The sequence below is a fragment of the Suillus paluster genome, assembly GCF_016628075.1.
Source record: "Suillus paluster strain FC165 chromosome Unknown EDB91scaffold_138, whole genome shotgun sequence".
NCBI classification, from domain to species: Eukaryota; Fungi; Basidiomycota; class Agaricomycetes; order Boletales; family Suillaceae; genus Suillus; species Suillus paluster.
In genome coordinates, this window is record NW_024537698.1 from 51,903 (window position 1) to 78,248 (window position 26,346).

Here is a 26,346-nt window from a genome sequence, read left to right on the forward strand (position 1 = left end):
CAGTCTCGCGGCCGATGTTCTTTCCGTGTGTATTCCGACATATCAGGACGTATCACACACATGAACTTCTTATACATCGTAAGATAATATGTCAGGTAAATGCAACTATGGAATATAGTATGTGCTGGAGATGGTATACGCAATGTAAATGATACACGCGAGACCTAAGCCAGCATATAATACAACCTCCAGAAAAACCGGAACCTCTTCACCCTTGTTTCATCATTCGCTTCAACCAAGGGTTCATCAGCATACTCGTCGCTATACAAATTGATCTCTTGAATATCCACAATGTCGAACGTCCACCTGTGATGGGGTTTCGGAGCTCCAGCGTCATGGGGTATCAGAGAGGTCGTCTCATTAGGGGGATCCGGGGAGGCGTTGCCTGGAGCTGGTATAGAGTCTACGAAAGTGTTCTTAACAATGACCCAGGAAAGGCACATGATAACCATGATGGGTATCTCGATGTAGTAGGAGACAAAATCTACTGGTGAGAATGTGGGGAATACGGAGGACCATCCTTGGACTGTTCAACTCGTCAGTATGCAAAGGCAGTGATATAATAAACAAAGCACGCACTCAAAATGAGGGCGATCACTGTGATAATCTGGGAAGTCGCATGGGTTAGGGGAGAAGTAGCTAGCAAAATTAATACACATACAACAAAATAAGGACCCCATGGCCAGGTCCAGGATGCTCGAAACTTCATTTCGTCTACAGATCGACCCTGTCTGATCCAGGCTTTCCTGAATCTCCAACTGGCCAATCCGATTGATAACCAGGCAATCTGGAATTACATTAGCCCGAAATCACGGCTCATTGTATATATCGCAAACCTGGTTTGAAACCCCAACAATGGTTTGCAGCCATCCCCACAGCCGGCCGCTGCCGATATAACTGCTGCCTAAACAGAGTACGCTAACGCTACTTGTTGCAAGCAGTGCGAACAGGGGAACGCCTCCTTGAGTGGTTCGAGAAAATATACGCGGTGCGTGCGGGTTGGGATTAACAACAGATAGGCCATACAGAACTCTTGTGCCCGCAAAAAGGGCGTGGTTACCGGCAGATAATACAGAGGTAAGGATGACAGTGTTCATAAATGATGCAGCTACAGCTATTTGAAACGACATTAGAAAGGAAGAAGGGCGAGGAAGATAAACTCACTTGAACCAGCTTGAGTAAATACAATCGTAAAAGGGGATGTAGTGGTCGTTTTATTCGATAAATTTGGGTAATCCCATGGCACTAATAAAAACAGTCAGGTGTGTGGCAATATTGAGGAAAAGCAGCCCCACCATTCAGGCCAATAAGCAGGATGCTTATAACATAAAACAACAGAATCCTAATCATCATCGCTCGCACATCAATAGCGTATAGAAATGGGAATATTTCGCTTGCCTCCAGAACACAAACTTAACAACCTTTGGCATGTTTCGCGAGGGGTTCTCCGTCTCTCCTGCGGTGATACCTAGACTTTCTGTTCCACCGTCTGCAGACGGATAAGGTGATCAGAAGCTCATTTACAATATGACTCACATGCGAAACTAGCTGTCACGAAAACCTTGGCGAAACCACCAAAGCCACCAACAAATGGAGCGCCAGGAATATGCCAGTTGTGGGTTCCGATGTAAGTATGCGACTGGTTAACGCCGACATTGACCAGTATGCCAACGATGATGAAAACCACAATAGTGGCAACCTTCAGGAATGAAAGCCAATATTCTGCGGCACAGCGTTAGTCACATTTTTGAAAGAGGAGCAGGCCTAAGTCTAACCCAATTCTCCATAAGCCTTGACATGGAAGGAATTGATCGATACAAGAAACACCCAAAAGAGAAGGCTGACTACCCAAGGATTGGATGTTGTCCAGTATTGTAACACCAGCTGCGCAGCAGTAAGATCAGAGGCGACAGACACTGCATCATTGAACCAATAGTTCCATGACAGCGCGAAACCATAGGATGGCGAGAAAAAGCGCGTCGCATAGGCGTTAAAGGACCCTTGGAAATGGTAAGCGCAGTGCAGAAATATGAAAAAGAAGTCACTTACCGGCCACTGGGTACTGTGTAGCCATCTCTCCCAGTAGCAACAGCGTGACATATACAATGAATCCCACTATGCCATAGCAAATCAACATGCTCGCAGGACCACCTTGGGCAAGAGATCTTCCAGTTCCTAGGAAGAGTCCAGTTCCAATCGTACCAGCTATTGCGATCATTTGTACTTGGCGGGCAGATAGGCCACGATGTAGACCCCCGCGCACCGGCTGAGTGGAATGGCTCTTCCGCATCATTGATATTGACATGCTGCTCGTGTCCAGAATGGTGCCTGAGACTCTTCGAGGACTTGGTCCGCGAGGAAGAGCGAGAGGCTGAATGACTAGTATTCATAGACTGTCCAGGACGCTCAATGCTTCAGACGATGGAGCGGAAGGTGCAGTCGGAACTCAGACGTCACCTTCTGGTGTGTAATCAGGTCACGTGAATCATAAACATTGGATTTTTGTGTTGGACCCTGTTGGACCTACATATGCTTGTACGACGCGTTACGGCTGATAGTTCAACAAGTTCGAAACTGCTCCCCTTACCCTGGGCCAATATCGTCCAGCGTTTTTAAGGTAATACCAGCACGTTTTTTAAGAGTAACGTGGTTGATGCTTACAACCTCATGTACAACCATGCATATGCAGCGTATCTTGTTCCGATGGGGGATCAATCATCTGAACGCCCGGTATTACCAGACCCAACGACACCCAAGCCTTCATTACCGCCAGGTATGGTGCTTGGTCCGGATGGAAAACCCTGCAAAATATGTACTGCGTTTCGTAATTGGAGGCCCACCGCTTCAGGCACTGCTAGTTCGAGCAAGAAGTCCACTGCAGCAATGATGGCTGCTTTCGCATCCGGAACAGGCTTCCAACCCCCCAATTCCAAGCCAGAAAATGCAACACTGCCTCCACACTGCCCGCCAGATGTCGAAGCCCTTGGACGTGCGACGTGGTCATTTTTGCATGCGGCGGCGGCATACTACCCGGCACGGCCCACTCCCCACCAACGTGCAAATATGCTCAATCTCATTCACGCGATGCCCGTCCTGTATCCATGCACTCACTGCGCGGCAGACTTTGGCGATAAAATAAAGGAACATCCCCCAGACGTGAGCAATCGGGAGAGGTTGAGCAGGTGGTTCTGTGAGCGACATAACGAGGTGAACGGGAAGCTGGGCAAAGAAATGTTTGATTGTGCAAAGGTTGATGAGAGGTGGAAGGACGGTCCACCTGACGGCAGCTGCGACTAAGCTCCAGCTGCAGCGTGTTCGCGGAGGTGGGTTTACAGATTAATCACTCATCAGGAAACACGTAAAGAAGTCTGGACTCCCAATAATACCACTCGTGGAAAAAAGAAATTCGATTGTTCCCTTGAAAGATCACTACTCGACAAGGCGGCTAGGCAGTACTCATGTGTTTCAAAGCCGTTACACAGCCGCACCGACATAAATGGTATATCATGCACGCCGTGGGCGATGGGGAACTTGATCTTATGAACACGCGTAGACCTCACGCACTGCATGAGGAAGCAACGTGTGGATGCGGGTTGTTGAGTGTTCGTTTAACCTTCAAATAAACCCGATCTTTACTGGCTGCCCTCCGTCTTACAAGATTTGAGAGCGTTGGTATGTCGCATTCGTTACTGATTTTTTCAACATTATTTGACTGTCGCCAGCTTAGTTCAGCAACTTGAGCCAAGTACAAACGTTGGTATTGCCAAATCGAAAACAAGAGGGCCGTCCATATATTGGTGCGTGTCTTAAGCATAGCACGCCATCTTGAGTGCTCATGATATAATAGATGCACCATGTTTAACGTACTTGTCGTTGGCCAAACTGGATGTGGAAAAAGCTCGCTCGTGAACATGATCGCTGGACAAAGCCTGGCACCTACGTCTCCAGGAGACGACCTCCAACACTGCACTAAACACTGGGCTGAGTATCCAATTTCAGTCGATGGTCATCCTTTCCAGGTCTTCGATACCATCGGTTTTCTCGAACCTGAGCTGGATTTAGGCGTGTACGCGGAGGCCATCGCTGATACATATGGCGCGATCCATGCCTTGAGCACAAGAGGTGGCATTGATCTAGTCCTTTATTGCGTACGCGACGACGAGATCCAGAAGATGAAGGGCAACTACAGGTTGCTCCATGAGGTGTTTTGTGACGAAGAAGTTCCAGTTGCTCTTGTCGTTACAAACCGTGGCGGCCAGATAAGCAACAATACAGAAGGCTACAAGTCAATTTTTGATACACACAAGATCGCTTGCGTCGACTACATCTGCGCCAACATAGCTATCACTCCTGGGCCTGATAGTCCAGCTGTGGACGCCAAATCACAGGAGGCGATCAGGAAACTGCTAGTGAAATGTTGCGACGCAGCACCGAATTCTAGATCCACAGTGCAACAGCTGTGGCGGCGAGCCAAAAAAATCGTCGGGACAAACCAATCTCTCAAACGAAATCAACTACCTACGGTCCTCACACGGCGTTGCAAGATGAAGCAGGAGGTGGCGGAGCAATTGGTTGCAGCCCTAAACCTCGAGTCGCCGTCAAGTCGGCTTTATCGAGCACCCTATGCACGCGGTAAATGTTCGTTGTCGGTGTCCTACAGTGTCTCATTGACTAATTGGTGATCGCAGCTGTAACTCGCTTGCCGTTGTCGAAGCACAGCACTCGAGAAGAACAAGTACCAGATGCCAGGTTGAGGTAAGCATCAGTCGTCTGACGACCCTGTTGAACCCAAGCTTGAGCGTCTTTTGTTCAGCTCTAGATCTCAATTACATTCTGTTGTGGATAACACCTCTCTGCCTTCTCACCCAGACAACTGATGCCGTTGCCGACCGTCGATCAGCCCTAGTGGTATCAAGAACATATATATATATATGTACTAAAAGGATGTTGATCGTTAATGACACTTCAGCCACACCATATGCTTCCCTCTTACATGCTAGTAGAACAGTGCAATAACACGCAACTCCGGTATCAATGGTTTGGCTTCGTCGGCGTGGCACCCTGACTGGATTACGAGTGTGTTGGTGACAGAGGGTATTACTGAGATCGTAGACATCATTGCTCTCCGATCCAACTTAAACGTTTAAGCCCTCAACGCGGCATGGTTCCAGAGCAATGATCAATCCACCATTTACATTGCGTGGATGAACTATTAAATTATTGCACACACTGTAGGTAGTTGCTGCCCCACCAGGATATGGGATTTAAATAATACAAGATGCTGTAGACATTGGACTATCACTTTGGAAGATCCCAGGGCTGTGCATGATCAACACAAGATGGGGTTTGAAACACCATAGGTCGAGAAAAACCCACTACTGAGACAACCGGCTCGCCTGTACCAACATCCTGCAAGTCGGACATTGCTCGTAGATTGAACAGGATACGTGAGGCGAGAACACTATGCACGACTAACTGTGGGCTTCTCTGACTCAGCTTTAGACACGGGTAAGCAACAGCACGATTTACCCAGCAAGAAGTGCGGTGTAGGATGACTGGTCAAGTGATCAGAAGCTTATATTGCGAATTGAAACAACCCGCTCACAGGTAGTACGGCAATGGTGACGCAATTAGCCATCGAGACCACTGCAAAAAGTAAGACCGCGTGCCTGAAAAGAGCCTTTAAACCTCACAAATAATACATAACATGTAAATTATGCCATCCTGACATAGAGTAATCAGCAGCAAACTATCTTTCAGTTGGTAGGATTTGAAGCGTTTGAACAGCGTCAGGGACATTAGCGCTGGCAGAGGTTAGAGGTCGCTAAGCAGAATCTGATTGCACCGTTACGTACCAAGCTCCCCGAACATCAACAAACCATAAATAATGCTAGCGTTACGTCGTTCCTCAAATACACCGCGCGTCGAATCTGAAAAATGGAGTGAGCGGAAAAAATTCCGTAAAATAATGCAGACCTCCGGATTTAATTGCATCGATATATGAGATTATCAGCACCGCCACTGAGATGGCCTGAAAAAAATGGTTAACTTCTTGAGTTACAAGCAAATGGCTGAGGAAGGACTATGGTCACCATGGCATAAACCAATACCGCAGCCAAGAACCTCCTTTCACACCCTGAGATCACGTAGACCCTTGCCACGAGCAGGACTGTTTTTTTAGTAAAAAAAGTCATTGGAGCGACTTGACTTGGAGTTGATACTCACCTCCAGCAGCAGCGATACACAACCAACGGATGACTAGAAAAAGATTGAGCATTTGAGTTTGAATGATGCATTTGTATACACAACCATCATATACAGCAGTGAACTTCCCATGATTGGACTGAAATATCGTCATGAGTACTTTTAATGTTGTGTCGCAAAGAGCTTACAATTCCTCCATGTGTGGACTCGACCAAGTCTATCCAGGGGACCCCAGTAAAGAGTAAAGGGCAAGAGTAGACAAAATGCTGTGAGTGCTCACAATATACGGTCATAGCAAGGCCTGCGAATGGCAAATAACGAGAAACGATAAAGGCTATCCTCGTGATGCCCCACTTTCTTCCCCATGTCAAACGAACCTGGCATCTTGTCAGTTTTACATAGGGCCGTTGAAACAACTCACCTCCGAGTCGAAGGTGATACTGAAGTCAAAAAGCTAGAAAGATCAAATTAACTATGATCGCTTTCTAATTGTTCCTCCTTACTAAAGCTGCTATGGATGCAACTGTCACGGGGATCCGGTCAGTTATATAAAACAAAAAAGAGACAAGTATAGACGTCTACCCGCAGTATACTGGATTCAAATGAGCAAATAAGGCGATTCAGACGGGGAATGAGAAGTACGCACTGCTGAAGTTTGAAGACCAATTGAATCGGAAAAATAGTCAGCCATATTATCGAGTTCAACTTCAGGCTGAGGTTAGCCGCAGGTAGAAGGAAGACAGTCGGTCCTTCTTTCCATCAAGCGGATTAGTATTCGGCTTCCCTTTCCAGTCGCTTCAAGTGGTAACTGTCCCCACAGCCGTTAACCGTCATCAGAGCATAGGATTTAATTATAATCACGCCAAGCTAGGTACTACATCTGAGAGAGCCTATCAGTGTTTAGACCCGTCGAAAAACGATCGTTGAACGATCCCTGTTTGGTATAGTCTCGGACTTCTAGTCCTCTCCACCAATGAGAGCGCTCGCTTAAGCTAAAAAAAGCTTCAAATTGTCAACGTAAAGAGAGGCCTCTCTCAGATGAAGTTCATCTGCAAAACCACTAAAATGAATGCTTACGACTTCAGTAGCGCACTCATACGATTGGTGGAGATGCTGAACATATAACCAAAAATGTGTGCTTACGAACGCAAACTTGAACTAAACCAAAAATAATATACACACGAGCGTTTTGTGAGTGCTTTCGAACAAAGTCGCATTTGCTGATGGCCTGACTTGGGGCTGATAGCACGGCGATCGCCGACCCTGGCGGGACAAACCGAGTGACCTTACTTGACACATTAGGCTTATTTATATCTTGCTCATGCTATTGAAGCCTCAGCCGTGTGTTTTGTAATTCCAGTTCTGCTGATGCACTATGAATGACCAGTTGAATGTATCCGATTTTTCATTGTGCTACAAGTACTAATACATCAATTCTACAGCTACTGGTGAAAGAGTATCGGTGTCCGCAAGTTAGAGTCAATTGTAATAACACTCAGATTTGTTTGTTAAGCATGCCTGACCTCCGACCGTTCCCGAACCATCTGAACCCCGGCGAGTCAAAAGGGCTTCTGGACCTCTTCGGCCACCTGCAGTTTACCCCCATTCAAAGCTTGTTTGATTGCTTTGTCATAGCGATTATTTGCTGACGCAGTCAAGTTATAGCGGGCTTGGAAGACAGAACACGTTCGACGCACCATACGCAACCGATACATCCCATAACATAACGCCTCCAAAGGAAGAGTACTTGGACCGAGTCTCGTGAATTATTGAAGTGATAGCCTTGGAATCGACATAGCCAGATCCCGCAGCGTGCGATGATGCGGGCGCGCCGAGATAAACCTTAACGTGAGGATTATGTGAGACCTTTTTTGCCCAGTTGTCCCTAAGAAGGGTTAGAAAGTATGACTCGAACCACCCACGTCGGTACGTACCAGGCGGCAAAGTTCCAGGCCTGTGCACAATGACGCTATTGAGGAATAGTACAGGACAAAAGGCATCGTAACTTACTGGATTCTTATAATGCTGCAGACCGCAATCATTGTTGTCTGCAAGTGATTATTAACAAAAAAATAGCGGGGCCATCAAGACAACGACGGACAGAACTGGACACATACTGCATCGAACTTCACTGCATTGAGTGTTTTACCGATGTAAGCGTCTGGGTAAGGACACTGGGGCGCTGGAATAGATTTCGCATATCAAAACCAAACGAGTGTCGACTGAAGGCGTTTCATCTTACCAGCAGTGATATAATACCTGCGCAAGCGGTATAAATGAATGCTCACAGCGGAAGAGAAACAAACTTCACTTTTTCTTGCCCTTATCCATAAGTTTCCGGAGTGCAGTCAAGAAGGAAACATAGCCCGTCTGCGAACCACCCTCGATGTCCATGTCAATTCTACCCGATATTCAGAACAAGTCTGAAGAGCAAAAAAAACTAACTGACCCATCGAGAATTGCAGATCCAAAGGGACGCGTCTTGCTCTTTCCACCCAGAAAGAGATTCCATATTGTCTCAGCATAAGCAGCGGCCTGAGAGTCGTTGTGAAAGTTGATCTTTCCAGTTGCGCCGCCAAGTGATATGGTGATCGCTTTTCCTGCCGACTGACACGCATGGATGTCTGATGCAAGAGCCGCGCAATTCTGCAAGTGAGTCCCTGGGAAATAGCCGCCGGTGCAAGACTGCACATGAAAAAGTCAACTCAGCGCGATCCTGAATGGAGGTCACGAATCACTCACATTCGCCAAGTCGATTGATGGGAGATTGCCTTGCGCATAAGTATCAACAAGGAAGGCTATCGGAAAGGTGTTAATGACATTGTCCTGAGAGACTCGAGGTCAGGCGGCGACTAAGAGCTTCGGAGAAAAGGAAATTGACTTTGCAGTAGTATGAAAGACTCTTCTGCCAGTGAGCAGTATCATTATGATTGGAGGCTCCATATGCATTCTGACCCCAGTATCTGTCGCAAATGGTCTGCTTCTGACCTCGCAGATAACACAAATATGGCACTTACACGGCCAGCTAATGGGGAGAGGATCAGCAGTTGATCAAGGAAAACACATGCAGCCTCACATTCTTGTTGGATGACATATTGAATGGAGCTGTTTCACTGTCCATAATGCGAAGTAGAGGAAGTAGAGATGATAGCGCGTAGCGTGATAAATCCGCAAGATACATATTTGTACGGTGCGAATAGACAGGATCCAAAATGTTGATGGTGAGCCGCCATTATGCAGTCCGGGTTTTATGCTGGCCTCAAGGATCATTCAGCTCAGAAGGGAACAAACTTTCTCCACGGAACATACCAGTTTCTCTCTACCAGAATGGTTAGATTCCCCCCAAACTGGCCTAGCTCTAAGGCATGCGGGTCGCAATATTGGCCGAACCCAGGAATAAAGGTGCTGACACAGGGGAGAAACTGACATTTCACCACCTTTTGCCGTCAGTGAAATTACATTCGAAAGGTAATTTAGAGCGCTCTGGAACGCTCTAGGTTATCTCTGGAATGCTCTGACCAGGTCTAGGTCTGCTTTTGATTGAAATTTTGCAAGAGGCAAAATGTTGAAACCCCTGATGTATGAGTGAAAGCCGGTTCGATATGAAAATCGACTGTTGAAGTATGCTTGTGACTGCGGCTGCGGTTACTAATTAGGGTTAGTAGGTTACGTTCAACCGGCCGAAACCTTACTTGCGATGCATGTTTGCGTCGTTCTCTTCAACACATCTCTCCACCAATGACTTTGATGCGTTACACTTCCACCTGCACGAGAGCTCGCGACGTCAAAGAGCCTTGGGATTGGAATCGATATTCAGTGACATCATACATGGTTGGCATAGAAACCTTGCAAGCAAGAAGGGCGCAACTCAAGAATGGAGCGACATTGCGCTCAGCGACGACGAAGCGAAGGTCGCTTCAAGTCCGACCAACGAATCAATATGCTTCCGGAGATCCATTTAGATGTTCTGGTCGAAGTAAGCTCCAAGCAACGAGGTAAGGCACAACATTTGCTAGGCACCTTAGGGGCTGGGGTGGAGACCGTGCTGTGGAAGAAGTGGGTGGGCGATAAGCATATAAACCACCCCGGTTCTCGGATCATTCAAAGTGTTTGCACAACTGGTTGTCTCAGTATACAACTCTACCTCCTCTTGCATCGATCGACATCTGCTAATTACTGAGCTACAATGGCAAACCTAAACAGGGAAATCAGGATTGCGTACGTACCTCCCACGTCTTGACGTTAACGCAAATTAACACACCTTCTAGCATCATGGGTGCAACCGGCAGTGGTAAATCCACGGTATGCGCGGTATCTTTGCCCTGAACCACTACGTTGATTATTCTCGCTGGACACAGCGTATCAATAAGGCTAGCAGGTCGGACCTAGAATCTGTGGATGATGGCCTGGAGAGTTGCGCCAGCAAGATGCGAACTACACGGTCGTTTGTCATCGGCGAAAGTGTCGTGCGTATATACTATCACCTGATTCGGAATGCACAATCGATGGGTAATGCACAATGCACTCCAGAGCTCACCACTCTGCATATATTTCATTCGGAACAGATGAAGGACAAGTATTAGCATATGTTCAATAAGACTACCAAATCAAATATTTAAAATCGGCGCTGTGAGGCCTTCCCGAGATGAAACATTGTGCGAGTGTACCCAAAATGAGTGATTTTTGGACACTAAATCCAAGATCCACCCAGATCCCATTAACCTATCAACATAAGAACTTCAATATATGTGAAATACACCATTCTGAATCTACTCCAGGTGTTTATATGTCAATGGAACACCACCACAGTGTGCTATTCACGATTCATGAGCAAAGCGTGACAGTCAGGCTAGATTGGGAAATCACACTCTCGGCTTGGTTGAGTCCCCGCTTTGTTTGCATTCGCCAACACTGGACTTTCATTCACTTTGCGCGCTGTCGGACTTTGGATATCATTGTGTATTTGCCGAGGTGCCGCGCGTGACATGGTGTGACGAAATTGTGCATTTCTATTGTGTTTTCGACATCTCAACTTCCAGTGCTGCCGCTGCAACAAGCTCGCAATAAAATAAAATAATTCTTGTTGGGCCTAATGCGCAGAGACTTAAGGTACACACTACAGTAGATCCGATACGAATATGTGTTGTTGTTGTGTTGCTATTCAGCAATAAGTGAAAATTGTGCATTTCCCATCGAATGATAGTACGCCCGGGTTTGATGATACAACCCGCACTGATCCGGACATTTGTCCATGATCGCCGCATATCTCTCTAAGATGTACGTGATTCCTCTGCAATAAATGTTCTCAGGTTGAGTGTTTCTTCAGGTATGAGCACGGCGCCAGGTTCGCAGGCGTTATCTACATGCACTGCATTTCCGACTTCAGGATGGACGGCACGTCTAAGCGCAACTTCAAGATCTTCCGCGAGTTCTGCGGAGAGAGCTCACTCACAAACGTTTCATCGTGACCAACATGTGGTCCGAGGTCAAAGACGAGATCAGCGAAGCCAGAGAGTCGGAGCTTGCAAGCAAGGTCAAATCCTTTAAGTCCTTGCTAGAGAAGGGAGCTCGGCTTCTCCGTCACGTCACGAGGGATCCCTCGAGTCCGCAAATATCATCTTCCATTATCTTATCAGCATCCAGCCGGCTACACTCCGCATTCAATAAGAACTCGTCGACGAGCATAAAACCGGGCGCAACCTCAACGAGGAAGTGGAGCACCACAAAGGATCCATAATAACCGAGTGGAGATAGAAGCCACCATGCACGCTAAATACAAGGAGACGAGGGGCGAACTTCAGGAAAAGCTCGAGAAAAAGCGGTAGGAATGCATGTGCATCAAGCAAATGTCTCAGCGCATAGTGGCTGAGTCCGCTCCCGAACTTGCACGTTTTGAAGCTCGAATCCTGCGGACGCAAGATGTGCATTACAAGCAACTCCAGACGCTGGAGGGCGTTCAAGGGCAGGTAACTAGAATCCTAACTGAGAAAAGCATCACATTTGCGAGTTGGAATAAGAGCAGTAAGACCAGAGCACTGGCGGAAGAGAGTCACCAGAAGCACCTTCAAAGTCTCCTGGAGAAAACACGCGCCGCGAAAGAGAGAGCAGCAGAAAGGGAACGCGCAGGACAAGCGTTAGTGTCATTGCCGACAATGTCCGAGCACCCACGTGACACACGAGTGGCTGTGACGACTCATTGCCTGTCTCCGAGTCGCCGACATCGCAGTAGGCAAGCTTCATACAGAGAGGGCGGTGCCTTGAAGATCTTGAATAAGGTGGAGAAGGGAGGTGTGTTTATTTGTGAGGAAGTGGGGCGGGCAGAGCGGTGGAGTGAGAGAGGTCGCTGACATCGCAGTGGACAAGCTTGGCGACATATGAGAGGGTGGTGCCGTGAAGATAATAAGATGGAGAAGAGAGGTGTCTTTATTCGCGAGGAAGTGGGGCGGACATTTACAGCTCTTTGCATAAAGGATGGCACCGGCGTGAAATTTTCGTTCAATTAGGAAATGTTAGACTTAGTGAAATTTTGCTCATTGTACACTCACATCCCCTGTAATTCATTATCATCATGCCGTTTATAACTATTCCTGCCTCCAAAAAACACAAGAGCCTGCTAGAGCATGACAGTGACCTTGATTCCAATGGGTCCGATGAGGACGATATTCGAATGAAAGAACTTTCGGAGCAAGAGGAACCTGACTCTGATGACGACGGCGAAGATGACGAGTCAAGTTGAGCAGTACCAGCCCATGAAGATCCTTACACCACCTCCGACCATGTCCAAAAAGCGAAAGCGTGGAACTAAAATCTGTGACTAATGATCCCTACTATGTCCGCTCATCTTTTGACGTCTCGTCAATAAATCCCAACTCTGATGGATCATACTGAGCCATGCGTGCGATGAACGATATCTTCACGATCGAGAGCACGCAGACGACCACGCATTGCTGTGTTAGGCTGACGGTCCACGACATCGCCGGTTTCGTGCCAGAGCTTCAAAATCCGAAACCAAGTGCGTCTGGAAAATCCGCAGCAATCTAGGATATCACGAAGGCTTAGAAGGTTCCGTTCATGGAGTCGGATTGCCGCAAGTTTCACATCACGACTGATCTTGCGAAATCCCATGTTGCGAAGATGATAATATAAGGGTAGTATGAGCGTACACGAGCAAAATTTCACTAAGTCTAACATTTCCTAATTGAACGAAAATTTCACGCCAGTGCCATCCTTTATGCAAAGAGCTGTAATAAGACTATTTGTCTGGTTACCTTGAGTGCCCACATAGTCATCTTCTGCAGACTGATCCCTCGACCCAGAGCTTGGGTCTGCATCATGATCAGAAAATTTTCAACAATGACCTCCTCGAAAGTTTGGTTCAGTTAATTAGTTTCTACTACTGACTGGGAAATGAAGCTGACGATCCTCTCCGAGTAGGGACGCCGCAACTCTAGAGTCTAAAGAACTCATTCTCAAATGGATCGCGACAGCTTCTACACGCCCAGTTGGATCCGGGGTACAAAGAATGTTTTTCGTCGACGAGGATCATTCACATTGCTGGATGTAGTTCAGTCCTTGCGCCAACCTAGCTCAGACCCTTGACAATAGATTCGTCCATCTTCCATCCGATCAAGCGCCTCCTCGCATTAAAGACGTGATCATGGGTCCTGGTCAGGGAGGTCCAAAGCAGCAGGTCTTGCGCCATTGATAAGTGATATGCCTCTTTGCGCGCCTCGTAGATCTCCACTGGCAGCAGCTTCTTTACCTTTTGAAATCGTATATATTGTCGCCAGCTCATTTTGGTGGGCGCACAGCGTCTTCTGCCGTACATGATAATTCCCTGAGCACCAGACACGGTCATAGAGCTGATATCATAATGAGACCATACTTACGCCGCCGTTGTGGAGAGTTTAGATACTCCATTCATTAGAATTGCATAAATACCGCTCTGAGTACAGGGAACTATCACCGCTTCTGCAGTACTTTCACCCAGTAAGTCGTTTGCAATTGACGTCGTACCCCTCTAGTAATCAGCGAACGGTTCATCATCTAGAACACTCACCGACATCCTACTATCATGGAAAAAGCTGATGCTCAACGCATTCAATCCCACACGGTAGGGGAACTCGAAAGCTGCCTAATCCCTGCTCATGATGAATGCCCAACAGGATCGCACTAACACAAACCAAGAGTTCAAGGCCAGGGTAATGGCAGTAGCAGATGCTCCCAAGAGCAGTGAACAGAGCGGTAGTCCCCCGAGTAAGCAAGATGGAAACACCGCCGGTACAAACTCTGTAGGAAGCAAGAAGTAATCAGACTGTGGTCGCTGCATGCACCTGATTGCTACGTATGAAGTGACGAGTGTAGGATTATGTTTCTTGCCACGTATGTACTACCAAATTCGAGTGAATCAGAATGGGTCGAAAAACGTTTCGATCTGCATATAAAATCGAGATTCACCACATCGTTTAACCGATTGGCTTGATGCTATCGAGTCCTTGCGCCAGTATGTCCAACACCTTGTGCCGGCATACCCGAGGAACTTTCCTGGATATATCGATTCTTCCCTCTGGAGCATGCCACAATCCATCATCTCCGCGCCATGGATTGCCAGTGGCGCCAAAGACGCGTAGATAAAGCAAGCCATGCCCAGCCATGTGGTATCTATGAGACTTTGGTTGACCGAAATGTGCTGAACACCAGTCGATGCTAATCATTACGCTGCCATGGAATTCACAGCTAGAATGTCGGTAGATGGAGGGTAGTAAAATGATTTTCCTGACTTCGCAGCTGCGAGCATCAGTTGACTAGCTGCGGACATCCACTGCGAGATGAATTCGTGTTGTCGATAGTGTATGAGGGTCTCGCGAATACTTGTGGCGATAGCCGTCATATCGGTAGGGTTGTCTGGCAGAGCTGGTGTCAAAGCCTACAAAGATCAGCAAGCAGCAAAATCCACGTGCCTAACATACATCAATCATAGCATTGACAGCAACATCAGGAAATGCGAAGCTCGCTCCAGAGAAGCGATACTAAAATGACTGCGTCAGCAGGGTCGTAGGTGGAACGACAGAACGCTGGTAGACACTGTCAGTTACTTTGATTTTGCGTATCTGAGTAATCAAGACACGGTTGATAACCGTGGCAACGTAGGCGAAGAGACTATCATGGATTGATAGTCGGCTCGTCGCTGAAGGTGATCTTTGACGCAAAGAGTTACAGAGTGCCTCCAATCCCTGTCTCTCGAATGACTAGTCGACTCGTTCTGAGGTGTGTACTCTCTGAGTACTTCTCTCATTGCTATAGATCCCGCACCCCGAAGGCTGTGCTTCTCGAACGTAGGCGATGGATAAACAGGATGTAAGCCTTGGTAAAATCGGGAAAACGTATAAGTGAGTGAAGCGGAAGAACGCTGTTGCATCACCTATAAGGTATGAAACTTATGGAAATGGCTGCTCGGCGCTCGCAGATAACAGCCTACCCAATATATGATTCCAAGAAATACCGATAGTGGTGTCATCATGGAAGGTGGCGACTCTGAGTGGGCTTCGGAATCGAGCGCGGTAGGTACCCCTGTTATCACTCCGACCTTACTCGGTTCCTGCAGGCCTTGAACCAACAAAGTTCGAACACCCTCACGGCACTCACACCCTAAAGGACTCCAGACTCTTACCGAGATATTCGGTTCGACTTAATGTTGACGGCATTGCCGATTGCAATACATAATATATAACCCTCGACATCCTGTCGCATGTTTTCCTTCCTTCCCTCTCCCTCTTGTGCCTTTTGGTCGCTCTCACTCTTCGTCATCTCTTCACCGTGTTAACGTAACGCTATTGAAAGTCTGAACAAAACTAAATGTAACATTTTCGCATGCGGGCACCACGAGGAACAAGACGTTACACCGGTTTCTACGACATAGTGTCGCCTACGTAGATGTTTAATGATCATTCTCCAATCGCCTCACCCAAGGAACACAAGGAAGCAGTCAACGCAGTCGGCGCTTCCCGAGCAAGGAGCATAGTATCAGTCAATGAACGAGAAGGAAAAAAGAGTATCGGTGTCCGCAACCGTAACAATAGGTGTCGATTGTCACACTTGGATTCGTTTGTTAAGTATGCCTGACCTCCGACCGTTCCCGAGTCAAAAGGGCTTCTGGGCCTGTATAGCCACCTCTAGTGTATCTCCATTCAAAGCCTGTTTGACTGCTTTGTCATAGCGATCATTTGCTGAGGCAGTCAAATTATAGCGGGCTAGGAAGACAGAATACATTCGACGCACCGTACGCAGCCGACACATCCCATAACATCACCCCTCCGAAGGAAGAGTACCTGGACCGAGTCTCCTGGATTATTGAAGTAATGGTCTTGGAGTCGACATAGCCAGATCCCGCGTATGATGCAGCGGGCGCCCCGATATAAACCTTAACGTCACGATTAGGTGAGACCTTTTTTGCCCAGTTGTCCCTAATGGTGGTTAGAAAGTGAGATGCGAACCGCCCACGTCGGTACGTACCAGGTGGCAAAATTCCAGGCCTGTGCACAATGACGCTATTGAGGAATGGTACAAGTCAGAAGGCATCGTAACTTACTGGATTCTTGTAATGCTGCAGACCGCAATCATTGTTGTCTGTGAGTGATTATCAACAAAAAAAACAGCGGGGCCATCAAGACAACGACGGACAGAACTGGACATATACTGCATCAAATTTCACTGCATTGAGTGTTTTGCCGATGTAAGCGTCTGGGTAAGGACACTGGGGCGCTGGAATAAATTTCGCATATCAAAGCCACACGAGTGTCGACTGAAAGCGTTTCAGCTTACCAGCAGTGATATAATACCTGCGCAAGCGGTATAAACGAATGCTCACAGCGGAAGAGAAACAAACTTCACCTCTTCTTGCCCTGATCCATAAGTTCCGGAGTGCAGTCAAGAAGGAAACATAGCCTGTCTGCGAACCATTCTCGATGTCCATGTCAATTCTACCCGATGTTCAGAACAAGTCTGAAGAGCAAAAAAAAACCAACTGACCCATCGAGAATTGCAGATCCAAAGGGACGCGTCTTGCTCTTTCCACCCAGAAAGAGATTCCATATTGTCTCAGCATAAGCAGCGGCCTGAGAGTCGTCCTGAAAGCGGATATGTCCGGATTCGCCACCAAGTGAGATTGTGACTGTTTTTCCCGCCAACTGACACGCCTTGATGTCCGAGGCAAGAGATGAGCAATCCCGCAAGCGAGTCCCTGGGAAATAATCGCCGTCGCAGGACTGCACATGATTCAGCGCGATCCTGAAGGAAGGTCACGAATCACTCACATTCGCTAAGTCGATTGACGGGAGATTGCCTTGCGCATGAGCATCAAAAAGGAAGGCTATCGGAAAGGTGTTAATGACATTGTCCTGAGAAACTCGAGGTCAGGCGGCGGCTGAGCTTCGCATCATTCGGGGTGCCAGCCGGCAGCGCGATAACTGGATTTGAGTCGGATTCAGCTACTAGGTTGCCATACATGAAACCAAGACGGCATGATGCCTTCTCTTCCGTTTTATCTTAGTTCTTACCTACATAAATTGTTCCAGTGCGCCACCGCCCACCGCCACAAGGATCCCCACCTTATCCTCCCATAGCCAGTCCTAGCGCTGAAGCTTGGTCGACTCCACACGTTGGTGGCTTTTTGATGCCGTCGTTGCGGCATGTGTGTGAGCTTGACAGTAACGACCTCCAAGGTATCCGTCAATTCCATCAAGTACTCAGCTCAAGTGCGAAGTCTGAGAAGGTATTTTTGAAAGAGACTTTGAGCTTCCACAACACCTCTACTTCCATTATAGGTCCTATTGCATTCCACGGATCTTCCAAGGGGTGATGCACCGGTGATGGACAAGTGGCGAAAGCTACTAGGCTTGTTATACATGAGAGAGAAGCCTTTCAAACCCCGACCGTAAGCGCTGTCGTATTGGAGTCTGGAATATCAGACGTAGAAAAGACTATGAAAGTGCAGGTTCTGCAGTTGATATCCACGAACGAGACACAAATGTCAACCATCGTAGATAGATGTAAAAATCACCCCCACCTCGACACGATGCTAGTTCTCTCTAAAGTTCGTAAGACTCTGGTGAAGTTGACCTCAAGCATACCGCAAAGTCAAACGCTCCTCGAAGGCAGTCAAATTCATACGAATGTTCGCTTTAAATATATTGCTCATAGAGTTCCTCAAAGCTGGCATCATCTTCGACTGTGAGTTGCTCGACAATTCCCCGGAGATCAGATTCGACGTGCCGTTCACGCGTCGACATTGCCATTGAGTCGATTGGCATCCTTGGCCTTATTGGATTGTATCTCGATGACAGGACCATTGGGGAGAACTTGAAGCTTCAAGGGATGGTGCAAGTCAATACCATCCGTGCCACCCAACTTGAGAGCTTGGGCAGCCAGCAGCAGGCGTTGATGCGCTTGGCAACATCACGACACTTGCTGACGCAGCATTTTTTTATAGGTGCCCGTATCCGTTGTGAATTCCCAGCTATCATGTATACGTATCTTATCTTTCTGTGGGAGTTACAATGAGATAGCCACGCTCAGAAGTGGGTGCCCGTTCTTGTTTTCGGCTTACCTGTCTCCTTGTAGAATTACAAGTTGCTTGCAATGCCCGCCTCGAAGAACGTCAACCCTGCGCTCAAACCTGGCAAGAAGTCTGCGGAGCCCAACTATGTGCTTGTCATCCACGGCGGTGCTGGTACCATGACACGGGAAGGCTCGACGCCTAAACAACGTGCCACGTACAGGGCTGCACTCTCACAGGCGTTGAAAGCGGGCTATGAGGTACTCAAGAGCGGAGGAGAAGCTATGGATGCTGCGGTCGCGGCTGTCTCGGTTATGGAAGGTGAGATATGACAAGTGTTCGAGCAGTTGATGGCTAACTTCTAACTGTGATTTCATAGACTGTCCGTTGTTTAACTCTGGGCATGGCGCGGTCTTCAATGTTGCAGGCAAGGTGCGTTTTCTTAACCGTGACTTCTAAAGGCCATCATGTATATCTATCTTGCCATCAAGATCGAGCTCGAGACTTCCCTGATGGTCTCCAAGCCTCCAGCATCACACCCTGCAATGTCTTCCTCCCGACGTGGATCCTCAGTTACGCTAGTCACTCACACCCGAAATCCTTCTCACCTCGCGCGCGCACTCTACCTCGCACCCCAGCTTGCTCCTCACCCGATGCTATCTGGCGCGGCAGCAGAAGCCACAGGTGCTTTGCTTGGCGTACGTCAAGCTGATCCATCCTACTTCTGGACGGAGGCACGATGGAAGGAACATAGACGCGGCCTTGGATTACCCGAAGATCCCGTTGAATACCCCAGACCCGACACATCTCATGATACAGATTCAGAGGTTACGGATGTCGCCAGCTTTTCTGACGACAAACTTGAAGATAAAGAGACCTGGGAGCCTCTTGATTTGATGCCAACGGGTACTGTTGGTGCGGTCGCACTTGATATCCGGGGCTGTATTGCAGCGGTAACTTCTACTGGGGGACGTACGAACAAGCTTGTCGGCAGGGTTGGAGATACCCCCGTAATGGGATCTGGCTTTTGGGCTGAAGAGTGGGAGAGAGACGGTGGATTGCTGAAGCGTACTTGGGACCGCGTGAGAGGGAAATCAAAATATGAGGGTGTAGGCGTTTCTGGTACTGGTGACGGAGATGTAAGAAGCAGTCGAGCAGATGTTGAGCTTGCCAGCGCTAACATTAAGTTTTAGTACTACATTCGCCGTGCTGCAGCTTCCAACATCGCTCGGCGCATGCAATACCTGGACGAGTCTCTGGACGAGGCGACTCAAAATGTCATCGACGATTTATTCAAGGAAGGTGGAATAGGTGGTGTCATTGCGCTGGACAGAGATGGGAATGGTACGTTTCCATTCTGATCAGGCAAAACTGTACACTGACTCGGACTCTGGACGCAGTCGCTCTCCCATTAAACTGCAGTGGCATGTATCGCGGTGTCATTCGCCCTAATGGCGTGCCGCTCACGGCTATTTTCTTTGACGACCAACTTACTGAACTTTAAGCTGGGCGAACCAACATTCATCGCTGGTTCTCGATCAGCAGTGAGTTTAGATGGGACTCGACGACATATACCTACAGACGCGATGATTGATTCACTCGAAAGGCAGAGTACTTGTGAGATCTAGAATTACAGCCCAACATATGGAAGACAGGACGGCCGCGCTCTCTTAGGCATGTCACAAATATATATAAGGCAATAGGACTCCGTGCGCTTCATAACATCATCTCGATCGCGTCTCTGTCCTGATTCAACAAAATCATACTAAACAAGGAAATTTTGGCCATGTGGAGCCCCTCCCCCCCTATGTCGAAAAATTGACGTGTCAGTGTCTTGATCCTTTGTATCGCACACCTCTTGATATATGATCATATAAAACCACCGCAATCTACATAATCGCTAGCAAGAACTCACCGGTTTGCTGATGCCCAGTGGCGACTTTACACATCGGAAGCAGGATTGCATGGACGAGTTGATGAAGCATGAACTACTAGTGGGTCCAGATGGCAATTTAATAGGCAGTAAACGAGTTCTGTGGGAGGAGGGGATACAAGGCCGCACATCGTCCATCCTCGACATCCTTATTCCGAAATCTAGTCTTAAAATACAAGACATCCATGACATCAAGTATGTCAAGAAGAAGGACGATTGTATCATACACGGTTTATCCGTAGAGTATGATGGACGTGTCGACAGCACATCACACATTTGTGACCATGTCCGCGATCACCTCCCAGATTCACCGATATTCACCAACAAGATTCACCGTCGCATGCTTTTGACTCCCTGCGGAATCCTGCTAACCAGCTTCAAGTCTATACCTGAGCTGGTCAATGTTTTTCTTGACCTTGTTGTTGGTGAGTTCCCCTGGTGTTCACCAAAATTTCTGGCACTGAAAGATACTGGTAGCCCACAAAACAATGACGACGCAGCGGAAGGTTCTTCATGGAGATCTCAGTCCCAACAACATCATCATATACGAGGGAAAAGGCTACTTGATCGACTTCGACCACGCCAAATTCATCCAACTTAACAATAAAGCAAAGGATTCACATGGAACAGTAAGTTTGAAATTGATATATTCTGTATTCTTGATCTTGTTGTTCGAAGGGAACGATACCATACATATCCTACCGCCTTCTCAAGCTGATTGGAAGCATTCAGACTCCTGACTCAATCGAACACAAGGCCTCCGACGACCTTGAGTCACTCTTCTATATTATCCTCGAATTTACGATTATATATGATGGGCCCAGCGGCCTAATCACAAACAGGGGGGTGCTCCCTGACAACACCCGTAGATGGCATAAAGCCTATGTTGCGATGGGAAAAGATGGTCTCGGGACTAGTGGAACCCTCAAGGAAGAATTCTGATGGACATAGCCCCGCATTACGAGCCTGCGCCGTATTTCCAAGCTTGCTGTCCCATCCTTGAGGACTGGTGCATGGCAATTGGAGACGTGATAACGAACAAAATAGACGTCTCTCACGACCAAATTTGTGAGATCATACAACAGGGGCTGGATAACATCGGCAACTTTCCGAGTCCTCAGATTTCACTGCCAATGCCATCTACTAGTCTATTAGGTTCCTGTTATGACCAGAGTTCACTGAATGGCAAAGTCTGACAACAACCACTAGGACTCGGTCAAGGATGATGATGAGAACGGATAGTATTGAGCGTGAACGTCTAGGCCTACTACAATAGTAGAGAACGAAGAGGTTAAGTCTAAGGAGTACTTACGCTAACTAACCTACTTTTATACATAACATTGAATAGGAGTCTGAAAGAAATCAGCCAATGAGAAAGAGTCGTACGATACTGTGGATGACTAAGTATGACTCATGATATATAAGTGAATGAGTAAGACGGCAACTAAACAGAAACCCAAGTTCCGACCGGTTCTTCTTTAGGAAGCGAGATTGTTCTAGCCCTGTGGAGTAGGGGAGCCAATCGGAGAAACCACAGGTGATATGTGAAGAGGTGAAGGTGTGACAGGGTTGGGAGTCACATGACCTGGTTTCGGGAACTGGAAGTAGCCGAAGGAAAACCGAGAAATGAAAAATGGTTCGTATTTGGAATTCGTGACAGTTCCTCAGCTTCTTCTCCAGCTGTGGTCCTGGATCTGCAGCCTTGTCGTTCCAGCCAGATAAACCACTCTGCACATTCATCAGTGCCATCTACTTCTTCGACATTGTTTGCACCTCCTCCCCCACCCTCTCCGCCTCAGGCCACTTCGTGATTGCCCTCATTGTTCTAGGCAGAAGAAGAAGCAGGTTTCCATGTCCTGATGTGTAAGCCCTGTGATGGGTTATCCACTTCACACAGAGCTCAAGAAAGTCACTGTGTTTTGCCCTTGAATTGACAAAGTTCGACTAGGCAGGTGAGATATACAAGGACAGGCTTAGTCACAGCCTCGAACCAAGTGGTCTGAACTTTCCTTCGTCTCTCTATAGCTACTTCGCTAGCACATATCGACTCGAATCTATTGACTACACGAGCTTCTCATATTGTAACTAGCTGACTCCTTGGAATGTTTCATCAAAAAGTGGCCCAGATAGCTGCACTGTGGGACCACCTGTATCATACTGATAAGGACAGACATTGGGGAGGCTGTTCCGCACTTATGGGCAAGGGTTCCCAGTAAAATCAGGCTATACTGTCATTATTATAGATAACCGACTCTAATTAGAGACAACTCGTTATACTTCCTTGTCACGGACTACTGATGCTTTGATAGATTATCCATTACAGCTCCCATGATGGATAATTTGCCAGACACTCAATTTGGCATGATTCTACTCATTCTGGGGGCTGTCCATGATGGATAATGGAACAGCCAATACTATTTAGTGTGTTCCTACCCTTTCTGGGCTGCATCACCCTCTTGTGTCTGCTTTGAATTTATCCTGCCCCTCTCCCTGCTTCTCTGCAATCTAGATCTGATCATTCCATCAAAAGAACCAACATGAGTCCTTATGTCAGGCTCCCCACATTATTCCCACACATCACATGTTCGCATTTTTCAGCCACACAGTGTGGGAATTACCCCACAACACCAAAAACATCGCCCATTTTGGGAATCTCCACAATATCAATTATTCCCACACCCTCCCCACCTCAGTGCAGCTTCACCACCACACCACAATAGGTCTCCCTTCATATATAAGTAGTAGTTTGGTATATATAAGTATATTATAATATAATAGTCCGCTTTTTTTGTTTATTTCTGTGCCTGCTCCTCCTCCAGGGCCCTTTCAAAATAGCCTAGGGTAAAGAACACTTACACACTTTTGCCCCTTTGATAGGGAAGTAGTGTTCTTTACCCTAGGCTATTTTGAAAGGGCCCTGGAGGAGGAGCAGGCACAGAAATAAACAAAAAAAGCGGACTATTATATTATAATATACTTATATATACCAAACTACTACTTATATATGAAGGGAGACCTATTGTGGTGTGGTGGTGAAGCTGCACTGAGGTGGGGAGGGTGTGGGAATAATTGATATTGTGGAGATTCCCAAAATGGGCGATGTTTTTGGTGTTGTGGGGTAATTCCCACACTGTGTGGCTGAAAAATGCGAACATGTGATGTGTGGGAATAATGTGGGGAGGCCTGACATGAGAAGAATAGCTGAGTTTTAAAAATGCGAAAAATGTGGCTGTGTATATTGTTCAGATCTCATACACTGCCAAAAATGTTACCGTGGTCTGACTAACGGTGATGACAATGGGTGACGCATGAGTCGACCCATGGAAATCCTACAGTAAGCCTATTGGTGGACTACAAAAAGGAACCCATGATCGACCGTTAGCGTCGAGCATGGAAAACCACGGAGGGATGCAATAGACTTTTCATGGGCATGTACAAAGTTTTGCAATGGCATTCTGACGACAGGCAACAGATTTCATGAAAAAACATTAGCTGTCATTCTCTGGTAAGATATACCAGCTACTAGGGACAGAAGGCCATTAAATAAAAGGAATAGTCAAGTGAGAATGACGTGTGAGAATGATGGTGATCAGTCCAATGCATTGCGAAATGATGGGAGTCCAATGATAATGTGTGAGCGAGTGTCCAATGATTGTATGTGAAATGATGGTTATGGATGAGAAGGAGAGGGAAATATCAGCAGCACACTGAATGATCAAACATTGTTACCAGCATGTTGTTAAGGTCATGGTCGGCGGTCATTAGTGCATGGGGGTTAGTCGAAGGTCCTGGGATGTTGTCACCTCGCGAAACAGTGGTGTTAGGCTTGCCGAATCGTGCGCGATCCTTGGTGATTAATTCTCCAATATAACTAAGAAAGACGCCAGTAAGACAATCAGCTCATAAAACTATGAAGAAAGCTTACCGCTGATAGCCATCCTTGTCTTGCGCATAATGATCTTTTTGAGCACGAAGGTGGGTCTCAAACCGCTTCCAAAACTTGGGTTCTGCCGTATCAACCTTGGCCTTCTTTTTGACGCAGCGTGATGTAGGAGCTGGTGTTGCACCTTCGTCATTCTCGTCATCGTCATTCCCGTCCAAGTCGAGCAGCTCGAGATTGTGCATGGCAAAGTCACGCTGTAAATGGAGAAAAATGTAGTGCACTCGAAAACTGAGCCACTGGAAACTTACTATTTGTACCACTTGTGCCAGCAGTGTAACTGGCAGCGGTATCACAACTGCAGCAGGGTTGAAACGAGTGAGCCATGAGACTGCGAAATCCTCAAGAGTCAGGCATAAGGGGCCGTCTTGCACTGATACGAGGATCTGGCAAGCCACGTGTAACTAAATAGCAAATAAATACAACAGAGATAGCCTTACAAATTTCCTTGCAGTGTTGCGGACATTGTTGCATGCATTGCGAATTGCACGAACAATAGCTGCTTTATGGGTCTTGGCTTTGATTTGTTCGGCAATCTTCAGCTCATCTGGATGTTGCTCGATGTCCTGCTGAAGACGTATGACAATGTCAATGCAAGTGATAACAAACTCGATGAAATTCATACCAGAATGTCTTGGTACATGTTGACAAAGTTTGTTCGGTCTTCCTTGACGAGTGCCCGCTTCGCCATATCTGTAAATTGGGCCTTCGGAAAGATATTAAGCATCAGTCATGGTTCAGAACATCACAGCAAACCGACCTTCAAGGCATCATCAACCACCCATGAAGTTTTGATAAGACCCTTGAGAACCGCCAACTCAGAAGAGAATGTAGCCACTTTTGTAGCGGTTTCTTCTACAAGTTGTAAGCACTTGTTCAGAGCGGCGAAGGACATAAGAGATGTCATATTTGCAGGCAGTGGCATATCTCCGGCAGCCTGGCATCACGTACACTGTCAGTATGGGTGCATTGAATTGCATAAGGCTACTCACTAAAGCATAAGACTGTAAACTGCACGACCTCTCGCTGTTGAGGCTGTACATCTGCGTGATGGCAGCAATAACTTCTGGACCAACTTGAATAGATCCAGCTGGTGGCACCGCAGTAGCAGGCAACCGAATTGCACCTGACTGAGGCACTTGGGAGGTCAAAGATTGATCCAATTCATCATCACTGTCTTCGTCATTGTACGATGAATGTGTGCGCTTCTGCCCTGCAGAGGATGGGACTGGTGCAGCTGAATGAGGGGAATTATAACCACTGTGATTGTGGTAAGCAGGAGCCTGAGATCGAGAATTTGGTGCTGTGGTCAATGGATGACTGGAGTTGAAATTAATGTTGATATTGCCACGATTTCTGGCGATGGCAGGACCTGAATGGATAGAAGCCCCATTAAAATGCTTGTTCTGCTGAAAGGTAGGAGTATGTGTAGAGTTGGACATATCACTTGAAGGATAGTAATGATCACCAGATGGGTGTTGTCCTGTCATGGTTGGGAAAATATTGTGGTGCCGGGTATGGACTGTGACTTGGAACTCGTAAAGTTGGTTCAGAATGAGTACTTGCAGGTGTCATCAGTCTGCTGATGTTCATCAGATGGAAGGAGTGTGGAAGTGTTGGGAGTGCGGTGGAAGTGTGGCGATTTTTTCATTAAGTCCTAAACTGTGGCGCAAATTCAAAATCGAAAATTGTACTGCAGTATATCAATGAAACAAA

At 47.2% G+C, this 26,346-nt stretch overlaps 14 protein-coding genes across 14 annotated transcripts; 7 read left to right on the forward strand and 7 right to left on the reverse strand.

Moving 5' to 3' along the window:
• Positions 1-45: 45 nt before the first annotated feature.
• Positions 46-2,421, reverse strand: EDB91DRAFT_1171520 (amino acid permease-domain-containing protein). Its single transcript, XM_041320220.1, has 10 exons — positions 2,304-2,421; positions 2,050-2,266; positions 1,776-2,000; positions 1,537-1,722; positions 1,363-1,489; positions 1,296-1,342; positions 1,165-1,245; positions 837-1,114; positions 580-787; positions 46-526 (listed from the first exon to the last, which is right to left on the reverse strand). The coding sequence occupies exons 1-10, from the start codon at positions 2,388-2,390 to the stop codon at positions 165-167; spliced, it is 1,818 nt and encodes a 605-aa protein (XP_041170318.1). The 5' UTR covers positions 2,391-2,421; the 3' UTR covers positions 46-164.
• A 92-nt stretch (positions 2,422-2,513) lies between these two features.
• EDB91DRAFT_144722 (ERV/ALR sulfhydryl oxidase domain-containing protein) lies at positions 2,514-3,565 on the forward strand. Its single transcript, XM_041326221.1, has 3 exons — positions 2,514-2,617; positions 2,690-3,323; positions 3,403-3,565. Exon 2 carries the CDS (start codon positions 2,704-2,706, stop codon positions 3,295-3,297), a length of 594 nt encoding a protein of 197 aa, XP_041170319.1. The 5' UTR covers positions 2,514-2,617; positions 2,690-2,703; the 3' UTR covers positions 3,298-3,323; positions 3,403-3,565.
• Positions 3,566-3,662: 97 nt separating this feature from the next.
• Positions 3,663-5,159, forward strand: EDB91DRAFT_144727 (P-loop containing nucleoside triphosphate hydrolase protein). The gene is made up of 4 exons (XM_041326222.1): positions 3,663-3,672; positions 3,723-3,797; positions 3,848-4,638; positions 4,689-5,159. The coding sequence occupies exons 3-4, from the start codon at positions 3,855-3,857 to the stop codon at positions 4,757-4,759; spliced, it is 855 nt and encodes a 284-aa protein (XP_041170320.1). The 5' UTR covers positions 3,663-3,672; positions 3,723-3,797; positions 3,848-3,854; the 3' UTR covers positions 4,760-5,159.
• A 6-nt stretch (positions 5,160-5,165) lies between these two features.
• On the reverse strand, positions 5,166-7,133 carry EDB91DRAFT_1171529 (uncharacterized protein). Its single transcript, XM_041320221.1, has 13 exons — positions 6,851-7,133; positions 6,787-6,796; positions 6,708-6,727; positions 6,626-6,658; positions 6,393-6,581; positions 6,226-6,343; positions 6,093-6,169; positions 5,977-6,031; positions 5,856-5,930; positions 5,694-5,804; positions 5,606-5,646; positions 5,530-5,555; positions 5,166-5,482 (listed from the first exon to the last, which is right to left on the reverse strand). The coding sequence occupies exons 1-13, from the start codon at positions 6,893-6,895 to the stop codon at positions 5,299-5,301; spliced, it is 984 nt and encodes a 327-aa protein (XP_041170321.1). The 5' UTR covers positions 6,896-7,133; the 3' UTR covers positions 5,166-5,298.
• A 452-nt stretch (positions 7,134-7,585) lies between these two features.
• On the reverse strand, positions 7,586-9,786 carry EDB91DRAFT_1209494 (glycoside hydrolase family 18 protein). Its single transcript, XM_041320749.1, has 13 exons — positions 9,514-9,786; positions 9,281-9,457; positions 9,222-9,229; positions 9,086-9,167; positions 8,947-9,030; positions 8,654-8,889; positions 8,516-8,605; positions 8,447-8,463; positions 8,306-8,386; positions 8,215-8,252; positions 8,139-8,158; positions 7,902-8,089; positions 7,586-7,849 (listed from the first exon to the last, which is right to left on the reverse strand). The coding sequence occupies exons 2-13, from the start codon at positions 9,383-9,385 to the stop codon at positions 7,764-7,766; spliced, it is 1,035 nt and encodes a 344-aa protein (XP_041170322.1). The 5' UTR covers positions 9,386-9,457; positions 9,514-9,786; the 3' UTR covers positions 7,586-7,763.
• A 604-nt stretch (positions 9,787-10,390) lies between these two features.
• EDB91DRAFT_1255406 (uncharacterized protein) lies at positions 10,391-10,787 on the forward strand (the record flags this gene model as incomplete). Its single annotated transcript, XM_041323973.1, has 3 exons — positions 10,391-10,422; positions 10,473-10,506; positions 10,563-10,787. The coding sequence occupies 3 exons, from the start codon at positions 10,391-10,393 to the stop codon at positions 10,785-10,787; spliced, it is 291 nt and encodes a 96-aa protein (XP_041170323.1).
• A 668-nt stretch (positions 10,788-11,455) lies between these two features.
• EDB91DRAFT_1240009 (uncharacterized protein) lies at positions 11,456-11,871 on the forward strand (the record flags this gene model as incomplete). The annotated part of the gene is made up of 4 exons (XM_041321942.1): positions 11,456-11,481; positions 11,531-11,660; positions 11,690-11,788; positions 11,809-11,871. 4 exons carry the CDS (start codon positions 11,456-11,458, stop codon positions 11,869-11,871), a joined length of 318 nt encoding a protein of 105 aa, XP_041170324.1.
• Positions 11,872-11,893: 22 nt separating this feature from the next.
• EDB91DRAFT_144980 (uncharacterized protein) lies at positions 11,894-12,854 on the forward strand. The gene has a single exon (XM_041326223.1). The coding sequence runs from the start codon at positions 12,036-12,038 to the stop codon at positions 12,549-12,551; it is 516 nt and encodes a 171-aa protein (XP_041170325.1). The 5' UTR covers positions 11,894-12,035; the 3' UTR covers positions 12,552-12,854.
• Positions 12,855-14,082: 1,228 nt separating this feature from the next.
• EDB91DRAFT_1171561 (uncharacterized protein) lies at positions 14,083-14,741 on the reverse strand. Its single transcript, XM_041320222.1, is given in 2 exon segments — positions 14,083-14,103; positions 14,114-14,741. 1 exon segment carries the CDS (start codon positions 14,531-14,533, stop codon positions 14,339-14,341), a length of 195 nt encoding a protein of 64 aa, XP_041170326.1. The 5' UTR covers positions 14,534-14,741; the 3' UTR covers positions 14,083-14,103; positions 14,114-14,338.
• Positions 14,742-14,834: 93 nt separating this feature from the next.
• On the reverse strand, positions 14,835-15,386 carry EDB91DRAFT_1012419 (uncharacterized protein; the record flags this gene model as incomplete). The annotated part of the gene is given in 4 exon segments (XM_041312439.1): positions 14,835-14,910; positions 14,922-15,130; positions 15,174-15,233; positions 15,288-15,386. Coding segments are annotated over 4 exon segments (444 nt in total), but the record flags the coding sequence as incomplete, so codon positions are not given.
• A 494-nt stretch (positions 15,387-15,880) lies between these two features.
• EDB91DRAFT_1269463 (glycoside hydrolase superfamily) lies at positions 15,881-17,709 on the reverse strand (the record flags this gene model as incomplete). The annotated part of the gene is made up of 11 exons (XM_041324552.1): positions 15,881-16,430; positions 16,483-16,667; positions 16,717-16,736; positions 16,793-16,830; positions 16,885-16,965; positions 17,026-17,042; positions 17,072-17,105; positions 17,161-17,183; positions 17,233-17,468; positions 17,517-17,572; positions 17,595-17,709. 11 exons carry the CDS (start codon positions 17,707-17,709, stop codon positions 16,345-16,347), a joined length of 891 nt encoding a protein of 296 aa, XP_041170328.1. The 3' UTR covers positions 15,881-16,344.
• Positions 17,710-18,638: 929 nt separating this feature from the next.
• Positions 18,639-20,469, forward strand: EDB91DRAFT_145166 (asparaginase). Its single transcript, XM_041326224.1, has 5 exons — positions 18,639-19,078; positions 19,137-19,189; positions 19,249-19,896; positions 19,951-20,101; positions 20,158-20,469. The coding sequence occupies exons 1-5, from the start codon at positions 18,841-18,843 to the stop codon at positions 20,259-20,261; spliced, it is 1,194 nt and encodes a 397-aa protein (XP_041170329.1). The 5' UTR covers positions 18,639-18,840; the 3' UTR covers positions 20,262-20,469.
• A 213-nt stretch (positions 20,470-20,682) lies between these two features.
• Positions 20,683-21,632, forward strand: EDB91DRAFT_1255410 (uncharacterized protein; the record flags this gene model as incomplete). Its single annotated transcript, XM_041323974.1, has 3 exons — positions 20,683-21,115; positions 21,168-21,319; positions 21,369-21,632. 3 exons carry the CDS (start codon positions 20,683-20,685, stop codon positions 21,630-21,632), a joined length of 849 nt encoding a protein of 282 aa, XP_041170330.1.
• A 2,576-nt stretch (positions 21,633-24,208) lies between these two features.
• EDB91DRAFT_1269523 (uncharacterized protein) lies at positions 24,209-26,120 on the reverse strand (the record flags this gene model as incomplete). The annotated part of the gene is made up of 7 exons (XM_041324553.1): positions 24,209-24,561; positions 24,616-24,827; positions 24,882-25,016; positions 25,071-25,196; positions 25,256-25,336; positions 25,391-25,567; positions 25,623-26,120. 7 exons carry the CDS (start codon positions 26,118-26,120, stop codon positions 24,387-24,389), a joined length of 1,404 nt encoding a protein of 467 aa, XP_041170331.1. The 3' UTR covers positions 24,209-24,386.
• Positions 26,121-26,346: the final 226 nt, after the last annotated feature.

What these genes read in the sequence shown, in the direction of transcription:
- EDB91DRAFT_1171520 (XM_041320220.1), bottom strand. Translation starts at nt 2,390, where the DNA reads ATGAATACTAGTCATTCAGCCTCTCGCTCTTCCTCGCGGACCAAGTCC. An exon ending in ATTCTGGACACGAGCAGCAT is followed by an intron (nt 2,267 to 2,303) that starts GTCAATATCAAT and finishes CATTCCACTCAG; the next exon opens with CCGGTGCGCGGGGGTCTACA. An exon ending in TACACAGTACCCAGTGGCCG is followed by an intron (nt 2,001 to 2,049) that starts GTAAGTGACTTC and finishes ACCATTTCCAAG; the next exon opens with GGTCCTTTAACGCCTATGCG.
- EDB91DRAFT_144722 (XM_041326221.1), top strand. Translation starts at nt 2,704, where the DNA reads ATGGGGGATCAATCATCTGAACGCCCGGTATTACCAGACCCAACGACA.
- EDB91DRAFT_144727 (XM_041326222.1), top strand. Translation starts at nt 3,855, where the DNA reads ATGTTTAACGTACTTGTCGTTGGCCAAACTGGATGTGGAAAAAGCTCG. An exon ending in ACCCTATGCACGCGGTAAAT is followed by an intron (nt 4,639 to 4,688) that starts GTTCGTTGTCGG and finishes TGGTGATCGCAG; the next exon opens with CTGTAACTCGCTTGCCGTTG.
- EDB91DRAFT_1171529 (XM_041320221.1), bottom strand. Translation starts at nt 6,895, where the DNA reads ATGGCTGACTATTTTTCCGATTCAATTGGTCTTCAAACTTCAGCA. An exon ending in AGTCCACACATGGAGGAATT is followed by an intron (nt 6,344 to 6,392) that starts GTAAGCTCTTTG and finishes ACGATATTTCAG; the next exon opens with TCCAATCATGGGAAGTTCAC. An exon ending in TACACCGCACTTCTTGCTGG is followed by an intron (nt 5,483 to 5,529) that starts GTAAATCGTGCT and finishes GAGTCAGAGAAG; the next exon opens with CCCACAGTTAGTCGTGCATA.
- EDB91DRAFT_1209494 (XM_041320749.1), bottom strand. Translation starts at nt 9,385, where the DNA reads ATGTATCTTGCGGATTTATCACGCTACGCGCTATCATCTCTACTTCCT. An exon ending in GGATCTGCAATTCTCGATGG is followed by an intron (nt 8,606 to 8,653) that starts GTCAGTTAGTTT and finishes AATATCGGGTAG; the next exon opens with AATTGACATGGACATCGAGG. An exon ending in GCCTGGAACTTTGCCGCCTG is followed by an intron (nt 8,090 to 8,138) that starts GTACGTACCGAC and finishes AACCCTTCTTAG; the next exon opens with GGACAACTGGGCAAAAAAGG.
- EDB91DRAFT_144980 (XM_041326223.1), top strand. Translation starts at nt 12,036, where the DNA reads ATGTGCATCAAGCAAATGTCTCAGCGCATAGTGGCTGAGTCCGCTCCC.
- EDB91DRAFT_1171561 (XM_041320222.1), bottom strand. Translation starts at nt 14,533, where the DNA reads ATGCAGCGACCACAGTCTGATTACTTCTTGCTTCCTACAGAGTTTGTA.
- EDB91DRAFT_145166 (XM_041326224.1), top strand. Translation starts at nt 18,841, where the DNA reads ATGCCCGCCTCGAAGAACGTCAACCCTGCGCTCAAACCTGGCAAGAAG. An exon ending in CTGGTACTGGTGACGGAGAT is followed by an intron (nt 19,897 to 19,950) that starts GTAAGAAGCAGT and finishes ATTAAGTTTTAG; the next exon opens with TACTACATTCGCCGTGCTGC. An exon ending in GCTGGACAGAGATGGGAATG is followed by an intron (nt 20,102 to 20,157) that starts GTACGTTTCCAT and finishes CTCTGGACGCAG; the next exon opens with TCGCTCTCCCATTAAACTGC.